Source organism: Thamnophis sirtalis, unplaced genomic scaffold (assembly GCF_051295495.1).
Source record: "Thamnophis sirtalis isolate CommonGarterSnake01/CBP01778 unplaced genomic scaffold, rThaSir2_p1.2 scaffold_2, whole genome shotgun sequence".
NCBI classification, from domain to species: domain Eukaryota; kingdom Metazoa; phylum Chordata; class Lepidosauria; order Squamata; family Natricidae; genus Thamnophis; species Thamnophis sirtalis.
This window is the reverse complement of record NW_028261382.1, coordinates 47033133-47053236: the sequence shown is the minus strand read 5'-3', so window position 1 is coordinate 47053236 and position 20104 is coordinate 47033133. Positions and strand designations below refer to the sequence as shown.

General features: G+C 47.6%; 1 protein-coding gene across 1 annotated transcript in view; it reads right to left on the bottom strand.

Annotated features, from left to right (window-relative positions):
- The window catches only part of LOC106546310 (neurexin-2), a gene marked incomplete at its 3' end in the record, with an annotated part of 196117 nt that extends 188922 nt beyond the window's left edge, over positions 1–7195 (bottom strand). The window contains 1 exon segment of the mRNA XM_087705333.1: positions 6106–7195. Within this exon segment, the coding sequence (XP_087561459.1) occupies positions 6106–6820 (715 nt within the window).
- Positions 7196–20104: the final 12909 nt, after the last annotated feature.

Sequence of the window (20104 nt, the reverse complement as noted above, 5' to 3'; positions counted from 1 at the left end):
CCCGGGTGGTTGGGGGCAAGAGGCTGACTCTGTAAACCGCTTAGAGAGGGCTGGAAAGCACTGTAAAGTGGTATATAAGTCCAAGGGCTATTGCCATTTTCCTTCCTTCCTTCCTTCCTTCCTTCCTTGTTTCCTTGTTTCCTTCCTTCCTTCCTCCCTCCCTCCCTATCTCTTCTCCCTCCCTCCCAGTGGTTAGTATATTGTACTGCAGGATGACTCTGTCCACTGCCAGCAGTTCAATCCTGACCGGCTCAAGATTGACTCAGCCTTCCATCCTTATGAGGTCAGTAAAATGAGGACCCAGATTGTGACTCTGTAAACCTCTTAGAGAGGGCTGTAAAGCAATGCAAAGCGGTATATAAATCTAAGTGCTGTTGCATTTGCTATAAATCCTTCTGCCTGTTGCCCAAAATGCCCCCTACCTCCTATGCCGTCATGCATCCTATTCTAAATCCATCAGCCAGCCAGACTGGCGTTTCCACAGCAACAAGCCCAGGCAACAGCCACCCAGCTGTCAATCATCCCAGCCGCCAAGAAGTCAGCCAGCCAAAGTTCCAGAGCTGCCACAAGAGCAGCAGCGTCGCCAAGGACCCCCTCTCTCCGGCCACCAGCTCGGCCAGTTGGTCCAGCCTTCTGTAGGTCAGCCTCTCTCTCCCTCCCTCCCTCCGCACACAATAGGTAGCATGCAAGGGGGGGCCTTAGCCAAAGGGGCCTTCCTGTGGGCGTTGTGTTATGTCTCGGTGTGTGAATGAGAAAGCCAAGAGGATGCTCTTGACGTCAACGGGCACAATTCGGCGTCTGGTGCGAGACGAGGGGAAGGCTGGCGGAGGAGTTATGTAAACCGAGTGTGTCTCATTGCTGTGGAGTTTCTAACGTTGCTGCCAGCAGTTGAAGAAAAAGAGGAGATAGAAGACAAGTTGGGTCAGAAGGGCTCAAGGCAAGTGTGTTACACCGATAGATTGATGGGAGAAGAGCCAGCAGGAATCATGAAGTCTAAGCCTCACGTCTACAGAAGGAGCTTCTCAGTTACAGATTAACAGAGTTGGAAGGGACCTTGTAGATCATCTAGTCCAACCCCCCTGCCCAAGCAGGAGACCCTACACCATTTCTGACAGGTGGCAGTCTAGTCTCTTCTTGAAAGCTTCCACAACTTCCGAAGGCAACTTCTGTTCCATGGGTTGATGGTTCTCACTGTCAGGAAATTCCTCCTTATTTCCAGGTTGAATCTCTCCTTGGTCGGTTCCCATCCATTCTTCCTTGTCCGGTCTTCAGGGGCTTTGGAAAACAGTTTGATCCCCCCCCTCTCTGGGGCAGCCCCTCAAATATTGGAAGATGGCTATAGTCTCTCCCCTGATTCTTCTCTTTCCTAGACTGGCCATGCCCAGTTCCTGCAACTGTTCTTCGTATGTTTTAGCCTCGAAGCCTTTGATCATCTTAGATAGATTCAGATTAACAGAGTTGGAAGGGACCTTGTAGGTCATCTAGTCCAACCCCCAACCCCCGCCTAAACAGAAGACCCTACACCATTTTTAACAGAGGGCAGTCCAGTCTCTTCTTGAAAGCCTCCAGGGATGAAGCTCCCACAACTTCCGAAGGCAACTTCTGTTCCATCGGTTGATTGTTCTCCCTGTCAGAAAATTCCTCCTTATTTCCAGGTTGAATCTCTCCTTGCTCAGTTTCCATCCATTGTTCCTGGTCTGGTCTTCAGGTGCCTTTGGAAAACAGCTTGACCCCCTCCTCCTCTCTGCGGCAGCCCCTCAAAGACCAGGGCAACCTACTCTTCTCATTGCTGGTCCTTCTCGAATTACAACCATTGGTTTAGCAATCAGAAGTTGCAATGGCCCTGAAAAACTGACTGTAGCTTGGTCCCCGAATTAACTCCTCTCCTGGGGTTGCGCAGCCCAGTAAATCATCATCTAACCAAATGAGCTGGGCTGTCACACGATGGCGGTGCTATAAGACTTTTAACCAAGGTTAGCGCTCTCCGAGCAGAGCACGTGGGGGAGAAAGGCAGCCGCTTACTTCATCTTAACTGTATTTAATTAACACCGTTTTCATTTAAGCTGGAATTTAAAATCCAATCGAGTTACGTTTTAATTTAAAGAGGCCAATCCCCCTGCTCACCGTTGGAAAAAAAAACCTCTATTCTTCAAATGGAATAAAAGGGTAAGTCCAGGATTAGAAAACAATAGCGGTTCTGGGGCTGCAATTTCAAACCCTTCGGAACGAAACAAGGTGTGATAGACTTTTGTTGTTGTTGTTAGTTGTTAGTGGTGTCCGACCCATCACAACCCCATGGACCACGTTCCTCCAGGCCTTCCTGTCCTATACCATCCTCTGGATTCCACTGAAGCTCAGGCCGGCTGCTTCGGTGACTCCATCCAGCCATGTCCTTCTCTGCCATCCCCTTCTTCTTCTTCTGCCCTCCATCATTCCCAGCATGAGGCTCTTCTCCAGGGAGTCCTTCTTCCTTCTCATCAGGTGGCCAAAGCCTTTGAGTTTCCTCTTCAGGATCTGGCCTTCTAAAGAGCAGACAGGGTTGATCTCCTCTAGGACTGACCGGTTGGATGGCCTTGCAGTCCAAGGGACTCAATGCAGGAGTCTTCTCCAGCCCCAGAGTTCAAAGGCCTCCATTCTTTGGCGCTTGTGGTCCAACCTTCACAGCCATCCGTTGCAACTGGGAAAACCACAGCCTTGACTATAGGCACTTTTGATTGGCAGTGTGATGTCTCTGCTTTTTAGTAGGCTGTCTAGGTTTGCCATGGCCTTCCTCCCCAGGAGCAAGCCTCTTTTAATTTCTTAAAAGTCCCCATTTTGGAGCCCAGAAAAGATCTTAGTAAGGTTTATTCAACACATTAAAATAAGCCAAAACGTTTGGATAGGTTGTTGGTTTAGCATATTGTCTTGCTGTCACATTAAGCTAAAATACTGTGGGGGCTGTTTTTTGTTTTTGTTTTTGATTGGGGTCCTGCATTTTATTTATTTTTATTTATTCGATTTGCAGACCACCCAATCCCCAAAAGACTTTGAGTAGCGGGAGGGAAAATGAAAATGAAACAACTATAAAATTGAATGGACTGCAAACTGGCAAAAATAAACAAAGGGCCAACATCCAGTCTTAACCCCACCCCAGTCCTGAGAGCAGAGTCAAGAATAGGAGCTACACCAATGCATATAAAAAAAAAAATACAAAGTATTTGGGACACCCCAAATACTTAATAATTTGGGGTCCAAATTTAGAATGCAATATAAACCAAACCGTGATTTACATATTGTTGCTAAGTCATCATGAGTTATTTAATTTACTACCATGCCCGTCATTCCTTGTTTATTTAACAAATTTATACGGCTGACCTTTTCACTGAATTTGATTCTGGGAGGTTTACAGCCAACCATTATAACAATGACCCAACTGTTTAAAGAAATTTTAAAAAATAAAGTGAAAGAAAGGTGGTGGGAGAAGAACGTACATCTAATCTTAGATCACCCGGAGGAGGCTTGTAAACTATGGTTTCTAAACTGTGGTTTCTACCCATAACTCTGATTAACTTTTTCTACCAACAAAACCAGAGCAATCTGTGAACTAGTGGTGGGTTTCAAAAATTGTTCGAACCTACTCTGTGGGTGTGGCCTCCTTTGTGGGAGTGGCTTGCCGCCCATGTGACCGGATGGGAGTGGCTTGCCGCCCATGTGACCGGATATGAAGATGCCGACGACACTTGTCAGAACCACCTTAAATGACCTTACACACAGCACTGGCATGCATAAGAATGGGATGTAAACTTGTTTTTTAAAAGGCATCTTTGGTTTGTGTTAAAATAACTTCAACACACGCAATGTTCTGATTGCACCACAAACGCAGTAGTCATCCTTACCTTTCACAGAGGCCCTGAGTTTTATAAATATGGGCATGATAGTGTAGAATAATCATATCCAAGGACCAGTGGTGGGTTTCAAAAAATGTTTGCAACCTCTTCTGTAGGTGTGGCCTGCTTTCCGGGTCCACTGGTGGAACCTCTTCTAACCGGTTCGGTAGATTTGACGAACCGGTTCTACCGAATAGGTGCAAACTGGTAGGAACCCACCTCTGCTGTGAACCTTATCAATCCACTGCAACTTTTTTTCCCCACTGATTTAAACCCTTTTGAGCATGCGTTCAAAAGCCCGATTGGGTTTATTATACGGGGAGGGCTTATTTTCAGGGAAACAGGGTACTGTGACTCAGGGAGCGTGAGAGAAAAGGACTCGGCAGGTTGGAAGAGAGCAAGCAACAGTTTTTTTTTTTCCCTGCAACACATTTTTCAGACGATTAAACCCAATTCGAGAGACGTCGAGAGCTGCAGTTGGACTGGCATATGCCGTTCCGTCCAAGGGATGAAAAACTGAAGCGGAGCTTTTCGCTGCCGCCACTCGAAGCAAAGCAATGACATCACCACTCCGCTGCATACCTCTACTCCGCGGGAACCATTCCCAGCATGGAGAAATTGGGCCTTTTTTTTTCACCCAGTTACAGAACGTGGACGGGTGAGAAGCTGAGGAAGATAAGGAAACGGGGGCTAAGCTGCTTCCAACCCCCAAGCCAGGATTACGATGATTAAAAACCTCTTTCTGTTCAGCAGCATCTTTTACAATGTGCCAGGTGTTTTACGGAAAAAGGGAGGCTGTGAGTCTTTGCACCCAAAGGTGCTTTTTTCAAGAGGCTTTCTGTTTTTTTCTTCAGCTCTGACTGGACGGAGGGGAGTGGAATGATTTATTCCCCTTGCAGACAGCTGGCCATTTGCATTCTTAAATTTAGGGCACCATTGGGGCCACTTGGAGGTTTAGCTGTGTCCTCAGATAAGTGGGTCCTTCCACACCCATTTGCACCACTCAGGGGACTCTGAGGACACTGATAAACCTCCAAGTGGCCTCAATGACCCTCTAAAAGGATGCAAATGACCAGCTGTCTACAAGGAGGATCAATCCTTCCATTCTCCACCATCCAGCCAGAGCTGAAGAAGTTGCTTGGAGGAGAAGCGAAACATCTTTAAAGAAGACACAAATAAACCTCCAAGTGGCCTCAACGACCCTCTAAAAGGATGCAAATGACCAGCTGTCTGCAAGGAGTATAAATCTTTCCATTCTCCACCATCCAGTCAGAACTGAAGAAGCTTCTTGGATGGGAAGCAAAACGTCTTCAGAGAAAAAAACCAGAAAGTCCAGTTTCCCCTTGAAAAAGCCCCTTTGGGACAACCATGACCTGGAGGACGGAGAATCTCCATAGACCAGGGGTTCCCAATCTTTTCTATATCCTGCACCTCCACAGCGCTTCTGATATATTCTCCCACCCCTTACAAAAGTAAATAATTATATGCATATAATTATGCATGTACACTATAATTTTGAAACATCTGAACCCAGGTTTCCACACCCCCTGGAATATCATCTCTCACCCTCGGTGGGGAACTCCTGCCATAGACATTTAAACAGGGCAATCTTTCAGTGGTTGGGTTCATACAACATGGGGATCCCACATGACTTCAACCCCACATCTAGCTCTGATCAAACAACATCATCTGTTACCCCAACGGGGAACAGTAGATTGTGACGGCTGCTCGGCCCAGCATGACAGGAGGAGGGTGGATCTCACGACACAGGTAAAGGTAAAGGTTCCCCTCGCGCGCTAGTCATTGCTAGTGCTAGTGCTAGTCGTTCCTGACTCTAGGGGGCGGTGTTCATCTCTGTTTCAAAGCCGAAGAGCCAGCGCTGTCCGAAGACGTCTCCGTGGTCATGTGGCCGGCACGACTAAATGCCGAAGGCGCACGGTGTTCCCTTCCCACCAAAGGTGGTCCCTATTTTTCTACTCGCATTTTTTCATGCTTTCGAACTGCTAGGTTGGCAGAAGCTGGGACAAGGAACGGGAGCTCACTCCTTTACATGGCGCTAGGGATTCGAACCGCTGATCTGCCGACCTTTCCTCAGTGTTTTAGCCACTGAGCCACTGCGTCCCATAACATGCCAACCCATAAACCCATCTATTCCTTTTGAGCAGCTCCTGCCATGGGGGGGTGCTATTTTCAATCTTGGAGTGTCAAAAGATGGGAAATCCCCACTTGGCCCTCTTACCTTCGCTGCAAAACTTGCCCTGGAAGCCGGTGAGGCGGCAATCACACTGCACTTCGCCGTTGACCACAGTACAAATCCCACCATTGACGCAGGGATTCTGCTTGGCACACAGGTATTCCATGTCGCTGCGGATGCCCTGGCTACCCAAGAGGGCGGGGGGCATGTCTCCCACTTTGAGGTTGGCCACCATCCCGCGGAAGGGCATCTCGTACTTGACCGTGCTGAGCGTCAGGGCCGACAAGCGGACGTCCGGCGGGATGCCGCCCACAAAGAGATCGCTATCCACCGCCATGTCGCGCCGCTTCGACTTGACTTCGGCTACCCGGGCTTCGCCGTCCACCACCAGCATGGTCTCCCGGTAGTTGCGGGTCAAGAGCACCATGTGCCAGCGGTCGTCGTTGATGGGGGTCTCCAGGTGCAGGCTGGCCGGCTCCGCGCAGGAGATGGTGAAGCGCAAGCGGAAACGGCCCTCCAAGATCAAGAGTTCCAGGAAGTCACAGTTGCCCCCGTCATCCAGGTACAAGACCAGCGCGCGAGACACGTTGGTCTTGATGCTGAAGCTCAGCTCCCCAGAGGAACTGGCATCCCACCGGGCATAGCGTGCCCACTGCCCCGGCATGCCCCCAAACTCCAAAGCTGCTCCCCCGGCTCCGGGTCCCAGGACCAAGCCCACCAGCAACGCCAGAGGCACCAGCAAACAAACCGACTTCGCCATGGCAGGCCCACTGTCAAGCGGGGGCCCCCTCGGGGACGCCCTCAAATCCTCATGAGACGGGAGGAGAGCAAAATCCCACGGGGGGAAGGCCGGTCCAAGGGTTGCTCCTTAGACAAAAGAGCCAGTGAGGCCGGCAGGAGGAAGGGGGGAGGTTCTGCTTGCGTAGGGGAGGGCCACGGAAGTCCTTCGGACAGGTCCCCTTCCCACAAGGGAAGGAGCCTCTCACAGGCTGGCATACAGCATCTTCCTCCGGAGCCGTCTGGGGCAAGCCGAGCTGAGTTTCCACCCTCCCCAACGGAGAAGGCTGCTCCCTGCCGCCAGTAACTCCTCAAGACCCACTGGAGGGAAAGCCCTCCAGGTGCGCTCGGGGCTCAGCCTGGGATGCGCATCGTCAGACGCTCGGATCTGGGAAGAGAACGAAAAAGAAGAGACAATTTGTGAAAGGGGGGGAGAGAGAGAAAATAATGGACGTCCTGCGCTGATATTTCAATCCGTTTGTTTACGACCGCCAGCCTTGTCTTTGGGTGGGGACACAGACAGGGGTGTCCTTCAGCCTCCATTGTTTGCAGCCCCCACCCCCAAAAAATTGAACCTAGGCTCATGGTCCACCCAGGTCCCCCGTCGCTAGAAAAAGATTTCCAGGAGCTACTCAACTACATCTCCCATCCGGCCGTTGCCCAATGCAAGTGGATGAGGCCAGAGAAAAGAAGGGCAAAATTTTAGGAGTTTGTGTCCTCTTCCCTCGGTTTTGTACCAGTGGCGGGTTTCCATTGTTGTTTTTTTTACTACTGGTTTGCCTGTGCGCACATGCGACACTTCTGCGCATGCACAGAAGAGTCCAGGCAGGTGGGCGGAGCCTCCCACTGTCGCTACTACCGTCCGATCTGGACCAAACCAGGAGCAACCCATCTCTGTTTTGTACAAATATTTATTTTATAGATTAAAAGTGAAAAGTGAGTGAAAGTGAAAGAGTCTCTTGAGATTCACACTCCTGAAACGACCGAACGAAGGAATTGTTCCCTGCAAACTCCCCTCCCCTTTTGCTCCTCTTTTATTCCCTATGGGAGGGGCCAATCACTGTCCACCTCCGACTTTACTCCCAAGTCGACCCCTGTTCTTTAGCTGTTCTCTTCGTCTGGCAGCGCTGCGCAGGGGCCCATTGGGAACAGGCTCCAGCTGTTCCTCTGCCTCACTGATGTCTGACTCCGAAGGCAGCTGATAACTGTCAGACGGCCCTGGCCCCCTCTCTGCCTCCGACACAGAGCCCTCCTCAGAGCCTTCCCCAGACTCCAGGACTGGCCCAGGTTCCCCAAAAAAGTGTTCGGAGACTACAATTAGTCCAGAATGCAGCCGCGCGAGCGATACTGGGTGTACCAAGGTACACCCACATTACACCTATCCTCCGCGAGCTGCACTGGCTCCCTATCAGTCTCCGAGCGCGATTCAAGGTGCTGGTTATTACCTCTAAAGCCCTACATGGCCTAGGACCCGGATATCTGCGAGACCGTCTTCTGCCACATACCTCCCAACGACCAATAAGATCGCACAGGGTGGGCCTTCTCCAGGTGCCGTCAGCCAGACAATGTCAGCTGGCGGCTCCCCGGGAGAGGGCCTTCTCTGTAGCCGCTCCGACCCTATGGAATGAACTACGCCCAGAGATCCGGACCCTACCCACTCTCCTGGCCTTCCGGCAGGCTATCAAAACCTGGCTATTCCAGCAGGCCTGGGGCTGTTGACCTCATGACCGAAGTCCAGCCCCGCTGAGACTGGGTGTATGATGTGGGTTTTTTTTAATCTGTTCTTCCTCCGTTTTTAACTCTTTACTTTTTAAAATTGATCTTCTGTAAGCCGCCCGGAGTCCTTCGGGATTGGGCGGCCTATAAATTCATTAAATCAAATCAAATCAATCCCCAACCTCCTCACTGTCCGACTCTGGTGGCGGGCCACAACAGTATGACCATACTGAAAAAAGTGAGTTGTGATCAATCCTCACACCTATGCCCGTCGCAGCAACTCCACTGTTAACATGTTTATGATTCGGGCACTTGGTAATCGACTTGCCTTTACCAACGATTGCGATGTTCTGGGGTCAAAAATGATTGCCACTTGCGACCATCCCAACCCAACAAGTCAATAGGGAAAGCCAGATTTGTTTAACAGCGCTGGTGATTCGCTTAATGACTCAGCAAAAAAAAAATGCAAAATTCCCCGTGACTCGCTTGACTGCATTGCTTAGCGAACAACTCATGATTGTGGTCATAAGTCAAGGACTTTCTATAGTTGCACTGATACAACGTATTGTGCAGGTGGTCTTCGACGTATCACAGTCCTTTTAGTGACCGTTTAAAGTTACAACGGCACTAAAAAAGTAACTTAGGATTTTTTCACACTTACGACCATTTCTGCATCCCTATGGTCAACTGACTCATATTTATGACGGTTCTCGGGTTCTGGGATCCGTGACCCGTCAAAAGCGCGGACGGCAAAAGCGCGATCGACAAAATCGCGCCTTTGACGTCATCACAGCGCGACGAAAAAGATCGAAAAATTCAAATAAAAATTAATAAAAATTAAATTAAAGCAAGCCGATTCACATAAAGGTAAGGGTTAGGGTTAGGGTTAGGGTTAGGGTAAGGGTAAGGGTTAGGGTTAGCTTTAGAGCGTTAGCGTTAGCGTTAGGGTTAGGATAAGGGTTAGCGTTACGTTTTTCGTTACTTTAACGGTTAGGTTTAGGGTTAGGTTTAGGGTTAGGTTAAGAGTTAGGGTTAGGATTAGGTTTAGGGTTAGGTTTGGGGGGGTTAGGGGAAGGTTTTAGCTTTATTTTTACATTTTTTCGATCTTTTTCGTCGCGCTGTGATGACGTCACAGCGCGCTTTTGTCGAGCGCGATTTTGTCCTACGCGCTTTTGTGGTGGAACCCTGGGATCATGTGATCCCCTTTTGTGAAATTCTGGCAAAGCCAAGTCAATGGGGGAGCCAGATTCACAACCGTTCACAATTGGAAGTGCAACAAGAAGGGTTGTAAACTGGGGGAAAAGATTCACTTAACAACTGTCTTGCTTAGCAACAGAAATTTTGGGGATGTAAATTGTGTACATAAGTCGAGGATTACCTGCAGTAGGTGGCTCAGTGTCTAAGACACCGAGCTTGTCGATCAGAAAGATCAGCAGTTCAAATCCCTAGTACAGGTCTCCTGCATGAGACGGGGTTGGACTAGATGACCTCCAAGGTCCCTTCCAACTCTGTTACTGTTTATTGTTTAGGTTAACTCCTGTTATCTTTTTTTTTCTCTAGTTTCCCTTCCTATACCAGCCCAGCCCATTTGGCGAATGTCTGACTCACTGTATTGTGTAAATACAGAAAATGGAATTACTCTGTACCCAAGCGAGGATCTGTTGTTCGAAAGTAGTTATTCAATCGTTTTTTTTTTTTAAAAAAGAGAAAGCGCGTATATTTTGTGTTTTGCTCACGGGGACACATAGAACGCATCGTCTCTTCTGGGTTTTGCCGATCGTAACGAGCACAGCCCACTGAGTGAAAAGAGTGTCCCTTCAGCCATGAGGACTAGAAACATATCGATTCCCAAATTAAAATGTGATTCTCCCCCCCCCCCACCCCACCTCCCAGGAACCTGCTCCTCTGAGTGTGGGAGAAGGAACTGTCCACATTCTCCGGCTTTCCATCCTCCTGCCCCAGCCACCGGAGCAGGATTGGGGCCTGTTCCGATGCCATGCCATTCCGTGTGCTAATGGGATGCAAATTTCCTCCCCATCAAATTGCTTTTTTGGAATGATTACCCTTGTAACTGACTGTCAAAGATGCAATTTATTTCCCAGCCCTCCCCGCAACGCCTGCTGCTCGGGAAGGGAGCGGGCCTCTGCATCTTGTTACTTTCGAAGAGCCTGATTATTTATAGCGAGAGAGTGGGAAGAGAGGGAGAGAGAGAGAGGGAGAGAGAGGGAGAGAGAGAGAGAGAGAGAGAGAGAGAGGGAGGGAGGGAGAGAGAAGGTGCAAGAGCAAAGCCACCACGGAGCGAAGGGTGGGGGGACGGGGTAGAGAAGGCACCCCCAGTTTATCCCCCTGCAAAAAAGCATTCCCTTTTCCTTTTGTGCCCCCCCGCCCCATTGACGGAAGTGGTGAGGATTCCCTGATTTGAGTTTTTCCCCTTTTTTGGAAAGCTTTCAGCCACCCTGTCAGCACCTGCTGTATTTAACCTGAAGCCGGCTGGTATTTTGAAGTCCCATCATCCACAGCAGGGGTGGGTTCCTGCCAGTTCTAGCCTCTTCTATAGAAGAGGTTCCACAAATCTGCAGTGCCGTTTAGAACCCGGTTCCAGCTCCCTCCCCCCGCCTGTCCACACATCATCAAGAGGAAGAGCGAGAGGATGAATTCTGGGAGTTGAAGTCCACAAGTCTTAAAGTTATCAAGTTTGAACACCCCTGGGGTTTTTTTTCTGAAGGGTTAGGGGTGCGAGGGTATTGTGACTTGACAGCTTTAAGACTTGCACACTTCAATACCAGAGTTCCTGAGCCAACATGACTGGAGGAGGAATTCTGGGAGTTGAAGTCCACAAGTCTTAAAGCTGTCAAGTTTGAACACCCCTGTAGGTTTTTTCTAAAGGGTTAGGGGTGCAAGGGTCTTGTAACTTGACAGCTTTAAGACTTGCGTGCTTCAAATGCCAGAGTTTCTGAGCCAACATTTTGGTTGCTAAGCAAGAGCGTTGTTAAGTGAGTTTCACCACATTTTACAACTTGGCCACGCCCACCCAGTCAAATGGCTGGCAAGCCACTCCCACCCAGTCACATGGCCAGTAAGCCACTCCTGCCCAGTCACATGGCCAACAAGCCACTCCCACAAAGCAGGCCACGCCTACAGAAGAGGTTCTAAAAAAAATTTGAAACCCACCACTGATCCACAACAGCAACAATAGGACTAGATAGAGGTGTCAAACTCAAGGCCCAGGGGGGGCTGGATCCAGCCCAGGGAGGGGGGATGATTAGATCTGGCCCACAGGGCCGCCCTGGAAATAGCAAGGGACCGACCCACAGTGCCTCTGCCAACGAAAACGGTGCTTGGGAGAGCAAGCTTCGTTTTCGCTGGCAGAGGGGTGCAGGAAACCATCGCAGCCGAAAACGAAGCTCTGGAGCCCGTCTTCCCTGGCAAAGTGCTCAGACCACCACAGGGACCCCCCAACACAAGGGATGGCAAGCTGGCCATATGCTCCCCCCCCCCAGCCACGCCACGTCCCGGCCCCCGAGGTCAAACACAACCCCGATGCGGCCCTCAAATGAAATCATGTTTGACACCCTTGGACTAGAATGCCATCACTCTGCTAAACGATTAATCCCCACAACACTGTCAAATTATCTACTGTATTCCTATTATTCTTCTCTTCCTTCCCACAGTGTTTCCCCGAAATTTTCTTTTGCCCCCCGAAATAAGCACTGCCTTATTTTCGTGGAGGTCTTATTATTTTTGAGGTGCAGGGGGCGGCAAGTGTGGTCACCTCATTTGCTGCTGCTGTGTTGCAATGTTTTTGGGAGGGCTTATTTTTTGGGGAGGGCTTAATTTAGCACATGTTCTCAAAAGCCCAATTGGGCTTATTATCTGGGGAGGCCTTATTTTCAGGGAAACAAGGTAGTACCTATCTCTTTTCTAGTACCTATCTCTTTCCTCTTAAGGCTATAACCATGTTGCTTGTGTCTTTACAATTTATATTGTTTTATTTGTTTCCTAGTATGACTTGATTGCTTATTAGTAACCTATGACTCTCACTAAGTGTTGCATCTTATGATTCTTGATGAATGTATTTTATTCTCCTTATGTCCACTGAGAGCATCTGCACCAAAGACAAATGCCTTGTGGGTCCAATCACACTTGACCAGTAAAGAATAGATCACATGTTTCTTTCTAGAAGTTAACTGGGCTCTTCAGCTGCTTAGAACCAATTATTTACTGGTTTTCTGCTCCCAGGGGCTAAAAGCAGAGCATAGCTGATTGCAAAAGAAAAGGAAGGCCAAAAAGCAGAACCTCATCTACAAACACCCTCCAAAAGCAGTTTGTCCCATTTTAGCATCCTTGAGTTGCATTGGGAGTACAGGCCCACTCATCCAGAGCTATGATGGATAGATGTTATGGGGTTTGTAGTTGCTGCTCTAAGCACCCTCACCCACCCAGGCTCCCCTTTGAATACTGGGAGGAGGGGGGGTCAGTTTCCATGGCAATGGTGAGCCCTACGGCATCATGCAAATGATCTGCACCGCGGGGTTATTTATAAACCCTTGTCTACTGCAGCTCATTGGTTAATGAGGCTAATTAACATTCGGCTTCTAATTAGCCAATCAAATTAAAACCCGCACCTGCAAAGTCTGAATTGAAGTCTCAGTTCTCTGCAACCCAATCCCCCCCCCACCTCGCCAGCCACATATATACAAATATTTTTGAAAGGCTGCAGAGGTGAAGATTGCCCCCCCCCCCATTTAAATATAAATATATACATACATTTTCCCCCTCTTCTCTTATCCCAGTCAAGTATTGCAAAGTTTTAAACTCTCTGGTTTTAAGCTTGCTGGCTCCTGGGGAGGAAAGCGATGGTGAATCTAGACAGCATGCTAAAAAGCAGAGATATCACCCTGCCAATCAAAGTGCGTTTAGTCAAGGCTCTGGTTTTCCCAGTTGCAATGGATGGCTGTGAAGGTTGGACCATAAGGAAGGCTGAGCACCGAAGAATGGAGGCCTTTGAACTCTGGTGCTGGAGAAGACTCCTGCATTGAGTCCCTTGGACTGCAAGACCATCCAACCGGTCAGTCCTAGAGGAGATCAACCCTGGCTGCTCTTTAGAAGGCCAGATCCTGAAGAGGAAACTCAAAGACTTTGGCCACCTGATGAGAAGGAAGAAGGACTCCCTGGAGAAGAGCCTCATGCTGGGAACGATGGAGGGAAGAAGAAGAAGAAGAAGAAGAAGAAGAAGAAGAAGAAGAAGAAGAAGAAGAAGAAGAAGAAGAAGAAGAAGAAGAAGAAGAAGAAGAAGAAGAAGAAGAAGAAGAAGAAGAAGAAGAAGAAGAAGAAGAAGAAGAAGAAGAAGAAGAAGAAGAAGAAGAAGAAGAAGAAGAAGAAGAAGAAGAAGGGGACTTCTATCTACCTACCTATCTATCTGTTTATCTGCCTGCCTGCCTATCTATCACCTGAGTCCCTTGGACTGCAAGGCCATCTAACCGGTCAGTCCTAGAGGAGATCCACCCTGGCTGCTCTTTAGAAGGCCAGATCCTGAAGAGGAAACTCAAAGGCTTTGGCCACCTGATGAGAAGGAAGAAGGACTCCCTGGAGAAGAGCCTCATGCTGGGAACAATGGAGGGCAAAAGAAGAAGAAGGGGACGGCAGAGAAGGAGGTGGCTGGATGGAGTCCCCGAAGCAGCCGGCCTGAGCTTGAATGGACTCCAGAGGATGGGAGAGGACAGGAAGGCCTGGAGGAACGTGGTCCATGGGGTCGAGATGGACACGACTTCACAACTAACAACAACAACTCTCTGGCTGAGCGCACACAACACACATTGTCAAACCAGGTTAAGCGTGTTATCCAAACTCAGGCCCTTGGTTAAGTTTACAATTCCAAACTCTTTGGCAAAGCCCAGATTGGTCCATTCGTCACGGGTTGTTAATTTGGGAGCCAGCCTCTGCTTAATGCTCCAAACCTCCCCCCCTCCTCCCCTTGCAGGAGAAGAATCTCCTGCAGCTCGCCATGCGCCTTCCTCAAAAGCAAACTGCATTCACCTCATGATCATCATTATTATTATGATTATTACCATCACCGGAACCTTATCATTGTGTTATTATCATCGGTGTTCACGCCGCAGGGATGGGGCATATCCTATACAAATGCATTCCTCCAAAAAGTCCTTCAAATCATGCAACGGCAAAGCCTGCCCTTGCCAAAATACTGTAAATGTCCAATTGCAGCAATATTGAACCAAAAATAGAAAAGTGATTCCTAGAGGCAAAAGAACACAGACTCTACATGGGCTGCCCCATTCTGGCTGGGGGGAAAAAAACTATTTGCCTGAAGTTCACTAAAGAGCAAAAGGGACATTTTATTAAGTTGATCCACTGATAAAGGGTACACTGAGAGCATCTGAACCAAAGAAAAATTCCTTGTGTGTCCAATCACACTTGGCCAATAAAGAATTCAATTCAATTCTATTCTATTCTATTCCTATTTCTATTCAGAATTCTATTCTATTCCTATTTCTACTCTATTCAGAATTCAATTCAATTCTATCCTTATCCCTATTTCTATTCTATTCAGAATTCAATTCAATTCTATTCTATCCTTATCCCTATTGCTATCCCTATTTCTATTCTATTCAGAATTCTATTCTATTCAGAATTTTATTCTATTCCTATTTCTATTCTATTCAGAATTCTATTCTATTCTAATCCATATTCCTATCCCTACTACTATTCTATTCAGAATTCTATTCTATTCTATTCAGAATTCTATTCAATTCTATCCTTATCCATATTCCTATCCCTATTTCTATTCTATTCAAAATTCTATTCTATTCAGAATTCTATTCTATTCCTATTTCTATTCTATTCAGAATTCTATTCTATTCTAATCCATATTCCTATCCCTACTACTATTCTATTCAGAATTCTATTCTATTCTATTCAGAATTCTATTCAATTCTATCCTTATCCATATTCCTATCCCTATTTCTATTCTATTCAAAATTCTATTCTATTCAGAATTCTATTCTATTTAAACAGCTTTTGTTGGCCACAGACCCCTCCTCCAAAAAAACTTTACTCAAAGTTTCAATCATAACATTTCTTCAAGCCTTCCCAGACCCCCTGTGATGGTATTACAGCTCCCCCCACCTCCGAATCTACAGACCACGGATTGAGAACCCCTGGCTCAGGGCACCGAAATCCCATTGACCAGGGATGAGCCTTGCCAAATCCGTGGAAAAGTTTTTCTCTGGAAGCCCTGCAACGTTCGATCGCCTTCATGGCTATCACATCCTGGGCGGCTGTTGCTTCTGTCACGGATCCCCCCTCCGTCTCCCACTCCTCTGACTCCGATAGACTATCTCAGCATATGAGGTGCTGGATTGTCACCTTAGGAGTCTCACCTCTGCCTGCGAAGAGAAGTGTGAACAGCCTCCTCACCTCACAGCTCCTCTCTCTCCCTAGGGGCCCACCCGCCATCTCTCCACTGCAGTGCTTTATTAGAACAGCGGTCACCAATGGGTGGTCCGTGGACCACTGGCGGTCCGTGGAAAAATGTCGGTGGTCCTCAGAAAAATTATTTGCCTTTTTTATACTGCACTAAATCAAGGGTCCTCAAATTATGGCCCCCGGGCTGGATATGTGCACTGAACGCTTGCATTGCTGCAAAGTATGTGTGTATATCTGTGTGTCTGCGTGCGTGTCTGCCTGTCTGTAGCAGAATACCCCCACTGAAGCAGAAATTCTCCACTGAAAAACCTGAATAAACTGAATAAAGAGCCAAGGTGGCGCAGTGGTTAAAGTGCAGTATTGCAGGCTACTTCTGCTGACTGCCGACTGATTGCCATTTGACAGGTCAAATCTCACCAGACTCAAGATTGACTCACTGACCTTCTGTGCTTCCATGGTCAATAAAATGAGGAGCCAGGTTGTTGGGGGGCAAGAGGCTGACTCTATAAACTGCTTAGAGACACTGTGAAGCGGGATATAATTCTAAGTGTCCTTCCTTCCTTCCTTCCTTCCTTCCTTCCTTCCTTCCTTCCTTCCTTCCTTCCTTCCTTCCCAGTGGTTAGAATGCAGTATTGCAGGCTAACTCTGCCCACAGCCAGCAGTTCGATCCTGACCAACTCATGGTTGACTCAGCCTTCCGTCCTTCCGAGGTGGGTAAAATGAGGACGCAAGAGGCTGACTCCATAAACCGCTTAGAGAGGGCTCTTAAAGCACTGTGAAGCGGTATATAAGTCTAAGGGCTATTGCTATTGCTATAAAACAAAAGTATTGATTAAACCACTGAAAAACCCTGACTAAAATAATTGGTTTTTCAATGCAACTGTGGTCAACCTGCTGAGGTAAAAACTGCATATTCTTATGGCTGGTCCCACATGCCATAATATGCTTAGCAAGGTCCACCATTAACTCCCCTCGAATCTCGTCCCACACAACAAGCGCCATTTTGAAACAGAGGCCCCGCCTTCAGCCACAAGCCTCCACATCCAATCAGCCTTTGCACCAGCGAGGTACTGGCAAGGCTCCATGACATCACTAGACCTTCCCTATTGGCCAAGAAGCCAAGCAGTAGGGGGGGGTGGCTCGGCCATTGTAGCCAATCGGTATTAGAGAGAGGCATTCTTGTAGCCAATCAACATTAAGGGAGGTGCATTCTCTTTCTCTTTTGCTCATTTTTCTGCCAGTCTAAGTAAGGGCGGGGAACTATGGCCCTTGCACAACTTGTGGACTTCAACTCCCAGAATTCCTGAGCCAGCCATGCTGGCTCAGGAATTCTGGGAATTGTAGTCCACAAGTCCACAAAAGGCTATGGTTCCCACTCCTGAATTACGGCAAACTGATTTTTTGGTGCCTCCATGCATGACCAACAAGACAGTTTCATATAATGAAAACTGGGCCTGTTTTGAATTAAATTGAATCCCCCCCCGGGGGGGGGGGCTGACTGACTTTTTGCTAGTCCCACAATGCAGGGACTCCCCTGCTGACCCATACTGAACAAACAGAAGTTTTTAATGGATTTAGAAGCCACCTCATCTTAATGACTGATGGGAACACGGCCCCTACGTTCATCTAATATGCTAAACCGGGTCAAGCCGGGTTAACCCTGGCCTTGATGGCTTCACCAGATGACACACAACTCTGAGAGACACACAACCCAGCCTGTTTGGTGACTTACAGCCTTAGTGTATTACAGGAAGTCACAGAATCAGTTAACTTGGTAACCAGGTTAACCAGTCAAGCATTGAGAACAAATATAGGTGGTCCTCATTTAATATCTGCCTCCATTTAGCCACCATTTGACGAAAAGGGTACTATGCAACAAATCCTCGCACAGACCATCATTGTGGGTCAGGAAAGCAAAGGAAAGCTGAAATCACATAGTTGCAGTTTTACTTAAAGGTAAAAGTAAAGGTTTCCCTTGCATATATGTGCTAGTTGTTATAGGTTAGATGTTATAGGTTTTTTGGATTTATATGCCGCCCTTCTCCCAAGGACTCAGGGCGGCGTACAACATAAAAGAAAACACATATTACAAAAATTAAAAGGGACATTAAATAAAATATCCAAAAAAAACCAATTGATATTTACAATAAAAATTTAAAAATTAAATTAAAATTAACAACCAAATTAATCCTATATATTATTCTATTCAGGCCAGGCTGGCTTGCTAGAAAAGCCAACTTTTAGGGCGTGTCGGAAAGACCAGAGGTCAGGAATTAGGAGAAGCTCCGGGAGCAGCTTGTTCCTGACTCTAGGGGACGGTGCTCATCTCCGTTTCAAAGTCGAAGAGCCAGCGCTGTCTGAGGACGTCTCCGTGGTCATGTGGCCGGCGTGACTCAATGCCGAGGGCGGATGGAATGCTTCTACCTTCCCACCAAAGGTGGTTCCTATTTTTCTACTTGCATTTTTTACATGCTTTCGAACTACTAGGTTAGCAGAAGCTGGGACAAGTCAGGGGAGCTTACTCCGCTACACAGCACCAGAGATTCGAACCGCCAAACTGCTGCCCTTCTGGTCGACAAGCTGAGCATTAGCAATAGACTTAGACTTATATACCGCTTCATAGTGCTTTTACAGCCCTCTCTAAGCAGTTTACAGGGTCAGCCTCTTGCCCCCCAACTATCCTCATTTTACCCATCTCGGAAGGACGGGAAGCTGAGTCATCCTTGAGCCTGGTGAGATTTGAACTGCCAAATTGCAGGCAGCCGGCAGGCAGCAGAAGTAGTGGCTACCTAATGACTGAGTTGTGCGTCTCAACTGTGGTCACTAAACCAAAAAACACCTGCAGGGTGTTGTTTGTTCGGTTTACAGAGTATTTCCTCATTGCTATTCCACAATCCCTAATTTAGATCTTGGAGCAAAATAATTATGTTTAGCCACTTAGATTCCCCACTCTGATAACCTCCCAATGGGACAAAATTACTATTCCCACCATTCTCCCCAAATGCTGCAAATGATAATCAAACAAACCAAGTGCAGGAAATCAATGAGCTTCTAGGTATTCAATTGTTCTTGTTCTTCAAATCAGCAGCAGAGCCCAGGACTGCAGAGAGCCTACCTACCCCTCAGCCCACCCACACTGGCAACCTCTTTGCCCACTAAACTCACCCACTGAGTAGACTAGATCAACACAACAGGAAATCAACACAACAGGAAATCAACACAACAGGAAGGCTAAAACTGCTTTTGTACATAAAAATAAGTCTCACTGTGGACATTGAGATGAGTGGCTGATGATAGATAGATAGATAGATAGATAGATAGATAGATAGATAGATAGATAGATAGATAGATAGATAGATGGGTGGGTGGGTGGGTGGGTGGGTGGGTGGGTGGGTGGGTGGGTGGGTGGGTGGGTGGGTGGATGCGTTGGTGGGTGGATGCGTTGGTGGGTGAATGGACGGACGGACATATGGAGAGAGAGAGATGATGGATGGATAAATTAGTTAGACATGATGGATGGATGGATGGATGGATAGATGGAGGGAGGGAGGGAGGGATAATGGCTGGATAATAGAGATGGAAATGAGAGAGAGAGACAAACAAACAGATGATAGACAGAAGATGATAGATAGATGATAGACAATGGATAGATGGCTGGCTGGCTGGCTGGATGGATGGATAATAGAGATAGAGATGATGGAGAAATGAGAGAGAGAGAGAGAGAGAGATGATAGACAGACAGATGATAGATAGATGATAGACAATGGATGGATGGATGGATGGATGGATGGATGGATGGATAATAGAGATAGAGGTGATAGAGAAATGAGAAAGAGAGAGAAACAAACAGATGATAGACATAGATGATAGATAGACAATGGATGGATGGATGGATGGATGGATGGATGGATGGATGGATGGATGGATGGGTAACAGAGATAGAGGTGAGAGAGAGAGAGAGAGAGAGAGAAACAAACAAACAGATGATAGACAGATAGGTGATATATGGTAGACAATGGATGGATGGATGGATGGATGGATGGATGGATGGATGGATGGATGGATGGATGGATAATAGAGATAGAGGTGATAGAGAAATGAGAAAGAG